The 12,188-nt window shown below is 41.4% G+C and overlaps 6 protein-coding genes across 6 annotated transcripts; 4 read left to right on the plus strand and 2 right to left on the minus strand.

Moving 5' to 3' along the window:
- Nucleotides 1-999: 999 nt before the first annotated feature.
- ATC70_010439 (uncharacterized protein) lies at nt 1,000-2,808 on the plus strand (the record flags this gene model as incomplete). The annotated part of the gene is made up of 6 exons (XM_064829653.1): nt 1,000-1,188; nt 1,244-1,366; nt 1,473-1,798; nt 1,863-2,160; nt 2,213-2,576; nt 2,636-2,808. 6 exons carry the CDS (start codon nt 1,000-1,002, stop codon nt 2,806-2,808), a joined length of 1,473 nt encoding a protein of 490 aa, XP_064682155.1.
- A 593-nt stretch (nt 2,809-3,401) lies between these two features.
- On the plus strand, nt 3,402-5,663 carry ATC70_010440 (uncharacterized protein; the record flags this gene model as incomplete). The annotated part of the gene is made up of 1 exon (XM_064829654.1): nt 3,402-5,663. The coding sequence occupies one exon, from the start codon at nt 3,402-3,404 to the stop codon at nt 5,661-5,663; it is 2,262 nt and encodes a 753-aa protein (XP_064682156.1).
- A 1,313-nt stretch (nt 5,664-6,976) lies between these two features.
- Nucleotides 6,977-9,138, plus strand: ATC70_010441 (uncharacterized protein; the record flags this gene model as incomplete). The annotated part of the gene is made up of 2 exons (XM_064829655.1): nt 6,977-7,004; nt 7,064-9,138. The coding sequence occupies 2 exons, from the start codon at nt 6,977-6,979 to the stop codon at nt 9,136-9,138; spliced, it is 2,103 nt and encodes a 700-aa protein (XP_064682157.1).
- A 196-nt stretch (nt 9,139-9,334) lies between these two features.
- On the minus strand, nt 9,335-10,213 carry ATC70_010442 (uncharacterized protein; the record flags this gene model as incomplete). The annotated part of the gene is made up of 5 exons (XM_064829656.1): nt 9,335-9,444; nt 9,501-9,770; nt 9,824-9,861; nt 9,916-9,979; nt 10,036-10,213. 5 exons carry the CDS (start codon nt 10,211-10,213, stop codon nt 9,335-9,337), a joined length of 660 nt encoding a protein of 219 aa, XP_064682158.1.
- A 163-nt stretch (nt 10,214-10,376) lies between these two features.
- Nucleotides 10,377-11,007, plus strand: ATC70_010443 (uncharacterized protein; the record flags this gene model as incomplete). Its single annotated transcript, XM_064829657.1, has 4 exons — nt 10,377-10,451; nt 10,505-10,571; nt 10,634-10,773; nt 10,822-11,007. 4 exons carry the CDS (start codon nt 10,377-10,379, stop codon nt 11,005-11,007), a joined length of 468 nt encoding a protein of 155 aa, XP_064682159.1.
- A 327-nt stretch (nt 11,008-11,334) lies between these two features.
- MCM1_6 (transcription factor of the MADS box) lies at nt 11,335-11,759 on the minus strand (the record flags this gene model as incomplete). Its single annotated transcript, XM_064829658.1, has 2 exons — nt 11,335-11,369; nt 11,423-11,759. The coding sequence occupies 2 exons, from the start codon at nt 11,757-11,759 to the stop codon at nt 11,335-11,337; spliced, it is 372 nt and encodes a 123-aa protein (XP_064682160.1).
- Nucleotides 11,760-12,188: the final 429 nt, after the last annotated feature.

The raw sequence follows: 12,188 nt of genomic DNA on the forward strand, positions 1-12,188 counted from the left end.
CGACAAAGCAAAAAGCTATGCAGAGACCACTGATTAAAGAACAGCCTTACCTATTGTTTATATTCTTTTTGTATTTGTGCATAATTCTTACTAGAGTTCCTTTCTGGAGATGATGCTTAAAATCAATTACTAATGACAATGCATTTAAACTTACTCACGTATTGAAGCATTAGTTTATAGGCTTTGATAGCCATATGGATAAGCCGATGAAATTTGTGATCAATTTATAAAGTTATGTAGCGTGAATTTTTCATGTAAAGCTTTTGATTAGTACGCAAGTTGATGATAAAAGTACAAAGTAACTTTATAAGGTCAATATTCACCGAAGCCTTGTTCCGTTAATCAGACACAGACCAAGTATTACGAGTTTCGCATCAGCTTATCAAATAGTTTCTATTGTATTTGAGCATCTTGTTCATTGTTCGAGGTCAATCGTCTTCAGCGCAGTATTCTATGAGATTCATGCCATGCGTACATGTCAAGTTAACTTATGAAGTATGCTGTAAAACTCTTTACTTGTACAAAGATTACCTCATTTGCTTCCGTGTAACAAGACATATTGTATGGTTAGTACATGTCAAAAGGCAAACCTACATCAATTGCGCAATTTGCCGCGAAAATAGCTATATCTCTATAGAATTCTTGCCTGCGTTTGATGCAATAGTGTATGAGAAAAATCTCTGGTATGGAATTCCTTGTTTGTCCCGATAAGTTATTTGTATAGGAAACAATGCATGCTGTTTAATGAAAACAGCAGATTACTCACGACAGTGTTTGAACAAATCTCACACCCCATATAAGAAATATAATAAGAAGTAATCAAATTTCACAGGCGACTTCAATTGATGTGAATTTGACACAACTTGGTGCTGCTTGGTATCCTGGCTTCGTGCTCAGAAACCCGCAGTGTGGGTAGAAATCAAATCAAAATGAACATATATAAATCATTCAGATTTTCTTTCCTTCTTCTTCTGAAAGTAGTCTCTCAATCCCAACATTATGAATGAAAAAGAAGAGATACAACACGCAGAGTATGTCACCGACAAAGTTTCTCAAGCAGACGATGACTTTACAGAAAGAAGCGATAAGAATGAGCCAGCATTGGTGAAATCTCCTGAAGAAGCTGCATTTCTTCGCAAGCTGAATTGGACAGTCTTGCCATTGGTTTTCCTCATTGTTTGGATTCAAGTAGCAAAGAAGGTTACCCCCATAGACAATTTGAATACTTATAGATCTTGCATAGTTTTGCGACAAATCTTCATTGACAGTGGCTGCAATACTGGGTATCATGCAGGATACTGGCATAAATGGCTCTCAATACAGCTGGGTAGGCTCCATCTTTTATCTAGGTTACTTGGTTTGCCAGGTAAATATCATGCAATTGCGCATATACTGTATACCAATTGTATTTTGCATATTTCAAAAACAAAATTATTGATACACACTGTATTTTTTTTTGAAAACTTATCCAGGTACCGAACAATTATCTGATTCAAAGACTTCCAGTTGGCCGATATCTGGGCGCTGTGCTGATGCTTTGGGGATGTGTGATGGGAGCTACGGCTGCTTGCCACAACTTTGGTCAATTGCTTGCCCTGAGATTCTTGTTGGGCTTTCTGGAAGGTGTCACCTTTCCCTGTCTTTATATCGTACTGAACACTTTGTATCGTAAATCCGAACAATCAAGATGCTGGGGCTTTATCCATGTCGGTACAGGCCTAGGCACTGTCATAGGTGTGTCTATTTCTTCGGGCTTCTCTCAATTAGATGGTGTCAAAGGTCTTCGAGCCTGGCGATGGTAGGTAACTCCCTTCCAATGCTACTGCATCATGCACTAACTAGTTGTTTTCTGTTGCAAATAGGAGCTACATTATCTATGGCGTCATTACTGTCGCTATTGGTGTCTTGACCTTCTTCTGTTTGGTTGACGATCCTCACCACAAGCTTCTCAGATTGACCGAGAAAGAGAAGGAAATTGTCGAACAGAGATCAAATGACAATCGCGCAGTGCGAAACAAAGAAATCAAGAAAGAACAAATCTGGGAAGCCATTAAGGAAGTTCGCTTATGGATCTTCTTCTTTGTATTTTTTTTCAATTATCTTCAAAATGGCGGCATAATGACCTTCAGCACACTGCTCGTTCGAGGTCTTGGTTTCTCTGTAAGTTATGGGCATCAAAATGCCATGAAAATTGATACTAAAGTATACACAGCCTCGTACATCGATCCTCCTCCAAATACCTAATGGTATTGCAGCCGCCACTTTCGGCATGGGGTCCGTTATCATAGCTCATAGGATTAAAAGAAACACATTGATGGCCGTTATCACAGCTTCTGTATCTTTGCTGGGTTGCATTTTGCTGGCCGTCATTCCTGGTACACCCAAGTTGGTTGGTCTTTATATTAGCTGGGCTACGACAGGCACTGGCGCTCTTGCTCTAACTCTCGTCACCAACAATGTATCTGGCTACACCAAGAAGGTCTTCTATAATGCAATTGTTATTGTAGGCCAGAACCTTGGCAACTTTGTTGGCCCTCTTATTATGGTTCAAAAACAGGCACCTACTTATTGGGGAGGCAAGTGATCAACACCAACAAAAGAAAGAGAAATGCCATTAACCTGAATATCAATGTAGGCATTGCTGGCTTCTGTCTGGGCAATGCGCTCGTTATTATTTTGTTAGGTGCTTTGTATATTATGATGACGAGAGAAAACAAGCGTAGACTTGCTAATCCACCAGAGAATGCAACTGACGTTTATTTGGATTTAACAGATAAGCAAGACAAGAACTTTACCTACAAGCTCTAACTTCATATCATTTCATCATTAATCATGCTATTCCTCAATTACTATTTATTTTAACAGAAACTATATAGTCATTTCATAAGAATATAACTCAATTACCTTCTTTATTTACATATTGGCCTTTTGTGTTAATGCTACATGGTTCATGTAGCGTCCTCACCATGTACTGTAAGATAGATACACATCTTCAAGTTGCTAGCACATATTTTGTAAGCTCAATGTGTACATCAAGCTTTGGAGCTTTCTCTTAATAAGCCGTTTGTACGAGAAATGCTATTTTCAAGGTCGCGAGGCATGATTCAATTGTGATTTTCAGACTATTTCCGCAATTCGCGTCAGGCTTCGCATTTGACTTGTAATATGCAGCAATTAAATCTTCAAAAGATAGATTTATGCAGCAAAAAAAGAATTAAGTAGCCAGGCTAAGTTATGGTACTTTGAAATCGCATTTCCCTTCCTAATAGCTCTGAAAACACCGTGTGTCTTCATCAGGCAGGCATCTATACAGCCATATTTGATTGAATCTCCGACATTTTTTTTTTCATCCAAGATTGGCCAGAATTTGATTAAATTCCCGTCTCCTCAACGCTCGCTTGATGGTTCACTTTTCCGACAAGATCAGCATCCAACAGATGGGCTTCATGCCCAAACGTTTCATTGCCGAACAGGGCCTCCAGGTTCAATGTATGCAAACAATCGCCACCAAGTCCAAGATGCCCTCTATTGCGCTTCTTCTTGACCAAGAAAAAGCGTATGACCGCATCCACTTCTCATACCTTGATGCCCTGATGCAGGCCTTTAACATCCCCCGGACACTCATTACCACTATTTTGAATCTGTTCTCGAGCACCATGATTCAACCGAATGTTAACGGTTTCCTATCCTCTCCTTTGCCACAACTACGAGGCCTTAGACAAGGTGACCCACTAAGTCCTCTACTCTTCAATATCGCCTTTGACCCTTTTCTACGAGCGGTCAACAACAATACTCGTATCCAAGGTTTCTCTTTCCCCCCAGACCCTCTATCTGGATCTACCCCTCCTCCAGTCAAGATCCTTGCTTATGCCGACGACACCTTAGTCACCCTGAATGACCCGTCTGAATTCCCTGCCCTCGAGGAACTCCTGCAAAGATATATGGCTGCCTCAAACGCCCTGCTCAACTACAACAAAACCCAGGCACTGTCTCTCTCAGGACGCAATCAACCGCATTGGACTCAGTTTCTGGCTTCCAAAGGCATCTCGTCATGGCATGACAACTCATCTTCTACACCTTTGATCTACCTTGGTTACGGACTTTTTTCCAATCCTCAACAACGATCCTCATTTGTCGCCACTCTTATCTCCACCATCCGCACCTCCTGTCAATTACATTTTACTCGAAATCTGACAATGCGTGGTCGTGTCACTGTTCTGAACTCTTTGATCCTCTCCAAACTATGGCACGTCCTACGTCTCGTCACTTTCACCCCGACAGAATTTGGATTACTACAATCCATCATCTCCTCCTTTGTGAACCGCAACGCCAAGATAGTCCGTTTCTCTTTTGATACACTCACCCTACCTCGTACTCAGGGCGGTCTCAAACTTCTCAACCCTGCCAAACAATCTAATGCTCTTCAGTGGCGTTGGATCCAACCTCTCCTTCATCCAAATCACCCATCACCTTCCTTGATGCCTTCCCTCCCGGTTCTTCGGTCCACACTCTCCTTTTCTCTTGGCTCCACTCGATTTCCTTCCTATCACTGGTCTCTCCTTTTTCCTCCATGTCGTCCATCTGGTCTTCCTAATTCTGGCCCCGTCTTCAACATCATTCGTGCTGTCGACTCTATCCAACGGAATTTCCACTTGTGCTTCGTCGATATCCCCACCATCCTACGCCTCCCCTTCCTATCCCTTCTTCAACACACTCTCCCCCCTTCCCATCCTCTAACACCTACATTCTCACCTCCATCCACCATCCTCAAAGACCACCCCACAATTCGTCTCCACCTCTACGGTTCTGACATTTTCGATTACAACTCCAATAATCTCACCCTTGATCTCAAACAATCTTTTCGCAACCTCCCTCACCCAACATCTACCTCTCGAGCCATTACCATGATCCGAGCCCATTCCTTACTGTTAAACACATTTACCCTCCAAACCATGATACCTCGCTACCCCAGACATCTCTTAACTGCCTCACAACTGGACATTACCAACCCCCCAACCATTGACAGCCTTCATTCCTTTCTTACCTCCATAATCTCATGCCAATTCGACCTAGAGTCACACCAATTCCGAATGGCTGATCCATCCACCAAGGGCTTCAAATCCCTTCCCTCCTCCACTCCTTTACCAGCTCCAGTACCGATCCTGACTCCCAATCGATGGAAAACGTTTTGGTCCCTTCGCATTCCCTTGAATGCACGGAACACCTGGTACCGTGTTCTCCATCACAAAATCGCTACTGGTGAAACCCTTCAACGCCGCTTAAAAGTCCCTTATGATGCCACTTGTACCATCTGTAGATCATCCATGGAGACAACAGAACACTTTCTCTTCGCCTGTCCCATTAAACGCTCCTTTTGGACCACTGCTCTCCGTACATACATGCCACCGCCCATTAATCAAAACAGTTACTCTAACTTTAGAAAATTCCTACTCTTAGAACACTACCCGTCTCGACAACAGCATCCTCTTTTTCCCGACTTATCTGTTCCCCAAGTATTTGCCTGTATGCTACACACCATTTGGTACTATCACTATCAGCATCTTTTTCAACACACTCCTTTCTTACCTTCTATCCTTCTCTCCTACCTCCAAAAATGCCTTTCCACCCTACAATCCCAAGAAACCTTAGATCAAGTTCTCTAAGTTGTATCCCATATATCCAGTCTTTTTCCCCTCTCCCTTTATTTAGGTGACGTTTAAAGGACTTTAAATAAAGCATTCATTTGCCCTAAAAAAAAAAAAAAAAAGAATTTGATTAAATTCGACTCGATTAATCTGTTTTGCCAAATTTAACTATAAAATTGTGCTGATCGTGCTATACTTCCTAATGCATTCTAGGATTACTTTTCAAGGCGAATATAATGGTATTAATTATATAAAATGTTTTAAATAAACTTATTGAGCAAAGTTGAAAAATATGAAATGCAGTTTTTGGTGAAAAAGTCAAGATTTTACATATGTAGGTCGCACAAATGAGATTTCAGGAGTTGCATTGGATTGAGAGAAGAGTTTTGAATTACTACATGCCATAATAAAAGTCTTCGCTTTGAAGGTGAAAAACGCGATTGTTTGATTTTCAATGAAAACCATGGGGTACCCCTCATGGATTTTGGTCAGTTTTTGACGGTCTCAAAAAAGTTGAGCAAAGGTATCGGTAAGTAAGTGCTAGTCCAGAGCAACTGTTTGACGCTATTTTGGCAGCTTAAAACGGCTTCTAACTCGAGAAACTCTTGCTTAAAGTTATCTATATTTGGCTGTGATTCGTATGTTTTTGAGTAGGGAAGTATTGTAAGTGTGCTATGTGCTCGTATATGAACTGTTCCCATCACTATGGGCGCAGTGCGTCATAGAAGAGTCAGATATCTGCCGTAGGTTGCTTATGAGAGGTCTTTGCCTTGCATTAGACAGTCAAAATGTGCGTTTATGATATATATTAGTAGAATTAAGCTACAGTAAGGCATCAAAATGGTTTGAGTCAATGCCTTACACCTGCTCATCTGCAGCATGAACCTGTCAATCATGCCATGCTAGATTTTAAATCGTAGAGAGCGGCAGCCAAACAAAATGCAAGGCTAGAGGATCAGATCGGTGAACGACATTTGCAATGCACTTCTTCGCTCAGGTTTGGATTGCCTTTAAAATGTGAACCATCCTGGACCATTTTTGTTGGCGGTTTACCGGATGAAACGTTCCTGAATATTCTCCACTCTAAAGGCGAATTCTATCTAGATTGAGAACACAAGTGTGCTCTTGATTGGTCATTGTATAATGGTAGATTCACTTTCGAAACCTTTCATGTCCAATTGTTTGTGACGGTAATAGATGTGCAAACCGGTCACCTTTTTTTTTCTGCAGATTTTTTTTTAGGTATTAAATGCTTATCGTAAAAGCTGATCCCTTTAAACATTTCAAGATCTTCTTTTCCCAATTATCAAGAACGAAAAAAAGTCTGTGAAATGCCTAGTACCGTAGCCGAAAAAGAAGGTAATTGTTTAACGAATACAGCTGTCAATTGATTGACTAAATCAGTTCATTGCTCTTAGCTCGCAGCGAAAGAAAAGACAGAAAGGAGAAAAAGGAGAAGAAGGAAAAGTCTTCCCGTAAGCGTGATAGAGATGAAAAGTCCATTGCCGATGATGTTGATGTTACCTCCAATGCTACATCTGCTGCTGCATCTCCCGTCAATGATTCTCCTGAACCTGAAAACAAGAAGCGCAAGGTTGTTGAAGAGATCGATATCAACACTGATGACATTCCCGAAAACCTTCGTCTCTCCAACTTTCGTATCTCTCAAGGCACTATTGACAACCTCGAAGCCAAGGGCATCAAGTCTCTTTTCGAAATCCAAGCTGCTACTTTTGATACCATCTTCGACGGTAATGATGTCCTTGCTCGTGCTCGCACTGGTACTGGTAAGACATTGGCATTCGCTTTGCCTGTCATTGAAAGACTCGCTCTTGACAAAGAATACACTGTGCGTCGTGGTCGCTCTCCCCGTGTGCTAGTTCTCTGTCCCACTCGTGATTTAGCCAAGCAAGTCTGTGGTGATTTCGAGCAACTCTCTGGTAACCGTCTCAAGACTTTACCCGTCTATGGTGGTGTCCCTTACAATGAACAAACCTCTGTCTTTAGAGACGGTGTTGATGTCGTCGTCGGTACTCCTGGTCGTATTCTGGATCACATCAAATTTGGCAATATGAAATTGAGCGACCTTAAGTTTATCATTCTCGATGAAGCTGATGAAATGTTGGATGCCCGTGGTTTTGAGGAGGATATGTTCAACTTGCTGTCTAGCATTCAAGAACAAAAAACCTCTCGTGATTACCAAACCTTATTGTTCTCCGCCACTGTTCCTGAATCAGTCATGGAAACTATCAAACGTTTCCTCAAGGAAGACTATGAACGTATTGATTTGATCGGTAATGCAAAGAACAGAACCAACACCAACATTCGTCACATTGCCATGCCATCCTCTTACCACACTCGTGCTGATATTATTGGTGATGTTGTCAATGTGTATGGTCGCAGTGGTTTGACAGTTATCTTCTGTGCTACAAAGGCTGATGCCAATGAATTGGGTGCTCATGATAAGATCAAGCAAGATGCTGCTGTTTTGCACGGTGATATTGCTCAATCTTCCCGTGAAGCTACTATGAAGGCTTTCCGTGAAGGCAAATACAAATGTATTGTCTGTACTGATGTTCTCGCTCGTGGTTTGGATATCCCTCAAGTTGATTTGGTTATCAACTGTCAACCCCCCAAGGATACTGAGTCTTATGTCCACCGTTCTGGTCGTACTGGCCGTGCTGGTCGTTCTGGTGTCTGTGTCACTTTCTTCAAGCCCGCTGAAGAAGGCCTTTTGTCTTACATCTCCAAGCGCACTGGTGTTAAGTTTGAACATTTGTCAGCCCCTCGTCCCGAAGATATTATTGAAGCTACCACTGAGGATGCTTTCAAGTCTATTGATATGGTCAAGCCCGACGTTTTGCCCTTCTTCTCTGCATCTGCCAAGCAATTAATTGAAAAGCATGGTGCTGAAAACGCTGTTGCTGCTGCCCTCGCATTCATGACAGGCTATCATCAAGGTGTTCCTAGCCGCTCTCTTTTGAGTTCTCAAGAAGGTCAAACTACTCTCCTCATGCAGTTGACATACACAATCCAACATCCTGGTTATGTCCGTAATATCCTTAACCGTGAGTATCCTGAATTAGGCTATGATGATTTGAAGAGCTGGCGTATGACTCAAGATTCCATGGGCGTTGTTTTCGACATCAACTCCTCCAAATGTGAAGTACAAGAAGATGGTACCGTTCTTTTGGCTGGCAGACCTTGGACTTCTCACAACATTACCTTGACTGCTCCTTCTACTCTTCCTCCTCTTCAAGAACGTGATAACAGAGGTGGTAGAGGTGGTGGAGGCTATGGCGGCGGTCGTGGTGGTAACTCATATGGCGGTGGACGCGGTGGAGGCCGAGGCGGTTATGGTGGAGGTAATCGTAACGGTGGCTATGGCGGTGGCAACCGTGGTGGAAACGGCGGTGGCTATGGCGGTGGCAATCGTAATGGTGGCGGCGGTGGTTATGGTGGTCGTAGCGGTGGTGGCTACGGTGGCCGTTAATTGTACAAATATATTCCGTTTCATTCAGTCAATCAAACAATATTGCAGTGATTGTTTTATCATTCTTTGAAAAAAAAAAAAAACTACCTCACATTAACCTTGTATTCTATAGTTCGTCTTTAATTTGCTTCCTAAATCAACATAATATAATAAAAAATAGAAAATTTGCATAGAGAAATAATTTAATCACTTTTGTTTATCTGTTTGATGTGTTTTGTTGCAACTTTTGCGCGTAAGCAATGCCAGATGCCAGTGCATAAACTCTGCTGTCAATGATGAGCTTCCCATCATGCGATTTCTGCAAATCTAGATCAAATCCCAATGTTAGAAAAGTGCATAATAACGTGAATAAACAAGATTACCCAGCAAGTTATTTATGATATTGTCTAATGGCAAACTAATCACTTGCAAACTCCACTCATCTGCCTCTAAGGACTGTGAAGGAGGGGACGAAAGATTTGATAAATCAATAGTAACTTTTGCCACATAACAGCACGAATTGGAGAGCCCAGGTTCGTAAGCTAATGGCGTCTTTACTAAATCAAATTCTGACAGAGGAATATCATAACCTGTCTCTTCCTTCAACTCCCTTTGAGCAGAAACAAGTGGATTCTCATTTATATCAATCAAGCCTTGCATAAAGGTCAGAATGGCTTGCATCGCTGATTACCCATGTTCGCGTTACCTGAAGGAAATTCAATACAGTAACATTCGATTGCTGGTCTATTTGCGCATTCTGTCTAGTGAAAATACACATATTATATCTCGAAAACATACCTAAATTGTACCACTAGTAACATTTCTGGTGCAGGGGTTAGCAGAATGGCATGGACGTCTACAGCTAATTTGCAAAGAAGCCCTAAGCTTAGTGTAAGCTCTGATATCTACTGTATATACCATCGACATTCGAAGCTCGTTCCTTTCTTCGAACACAACGCTCCCATTGTCTCTGAACATTGTTGTTGTCTTTATATGATATGCATTCGAGTTGCAGCCAATTTCCTCTACCCATAGACACTGGTTGGGATGTCTCGACTTCAACAAGCTCTTGGTCCAACAGCCGTCTAGATGCCATATCGTCAATGTTTGGTAATCGAACGAAAAGAACGCATTTGAGAGGGCGCATGATCTATGACCGCATTTGCCATGTTTGAGCTATACTCACCTAAAGAAAGTCATTCAAAAGAGATCCATACATTCGTTTATATTTCTCACGCTCCTCTTCACATATAACAGCAATGCAATCTCTATTTGATATCAAGAAAACAGACGTAGATTTATATTCCATACTAAACTGTGTGGATACGAGCTCGGTAAGATAGTGATTGATGCACATGAATGGCATCTTGAACTCATTAGAATATAGCCAGAGCAGATAAAGGCAGAGTACAAACATCTTGCTTTAAAGTATCACCCTGACAAGAGTTTGAATGGTAGCGTCATTAGGACACATTCGTAAATCAACTTGTTTTGATTAAGCTTGCTATTTACGTAGACGCAAAAGAATTTCAAAAGATCAAAGCAGCATATGAAATAGTTGGAGATCCTGTGAATAGAGCCTTGTACGAGCGATGGAAGTCAAGCAATCTTATCATCCCATTTTCGGAATTTGCTCAGATAGGCACGCATGCTCAAGTAAGGTTATTCTTTAATGCTTATTTCACAATGCTAACCAATAAATAGACTGTACATTGGCAAGCTCTTCCAGCCCAAATGACATTGACCGAAAATGATAGCACAAATACATCAGACAAAAGCATCAAATCATTGAGAGTACCACAAACAGCCCAACAGCTGTCAAATATACCTATTGAAACCACTGGATTCTGGAAAATGAAATCATTTAGCATCCAGGAAAATCAATCCTGAGCACTTTCATCATCAAAAATGCCTGTAGCATGTCGTGAACCTCCCAATAAAACCCTATCCACCCTCAAAGACGCTCCTGAAAAGTTCCTGATTTCAGTATGCCCTTATGTACAAAACAATGTGGATTAGCTTTCCATATCAAGCTCAAGCATCATTTGGAGGAAGGGATCAACTTCTCGTAATTATTTCGAAGGGCGTTTATCAATTCGATTATTCAGCGTTAAGTGATCCATTTCAAATATAAGATTCAACACTTCAAAAGACTAAGTTGCTTTATATTCCAATTGCTGGCATCTTTATTTATAATATTGTAATAAATCAAGATTCTTAGTTCTCATCCTCAACAACTTCAGTGTTAAGACCTAATGAAGAGATGTTAATACATGTCGTCGAGTATCAATGCTGTCATATTTACCCTTGAAATCAACAGTGGGGACGAAAGTAACGTAAGAGTAAAGCTTCTCCTTGGCATCCTCATCATCGTTACGCTTACGGGCGATACGGACACGAATACGGTGGTTAGTGTGCTTGACACCACGAGACCAGACGGCCTTGTTCAAAGAGGGATCAAGACGAACATCCTTGGTACCCATAGCCTTTTGGGCGAAAGCCTTGACAGCCTTAATAGCGTGAGGAGCACGCTTTCTCAAAGAGCGACCAAAGACGTGCTTGTGCATGTGAATGGTGTACTCACGAGTAACGACATCAGCGAGAGTGGAACGCTTTTGGGTGGTCTTTTGATCCTTGGCCATTCTTTATAGTTGAAAAAAAAAAATTAATCATCCATTGAGTAAATTGTTGGATAAAATAAATATATCCATCTATCCATCCGTCTGCGAAACGTCGATATCCACTGATGTTGATGGCTATATTGATCAATCTTGTTACTGGATACTTACTTGTGAGTAATTAAAAAGAGGGAGATCTTAATATCTGTCGATATGACACCTTTGTTAACTCTCCAAACCTTAGTGTCAATGCTTTCCACTGAATTTTTCCGGGTCGGCGGATATTGAACCAGATCAGGTTTTCCGGCGGATCATGGAAGCTTTCTAAAGCTTACGATAAACGATCCAATGCTCCCAACTAAAGATACGGTGTCCTTTCTTGATTACCTGATGGAGATAAAGGTATATGTATCTTGCGCATCTCCATTCAGAGATAATGAAGTAAAACATTGA

The sequence above is a fragment of the Mucor velutinosus genome (genome assembly GCF_035048745.1).
Source record: "Mucor velutinosus strain NIH1002 chromosome Unknown tig00001564, whole genome shotgun sequence".
Lineage (NCBI taxonomy): Eukaryota > Fungi > Mucoromycota > Mucoromycetes > Mucorales > Mucoraceae > Mucor > Mucor velutinosus.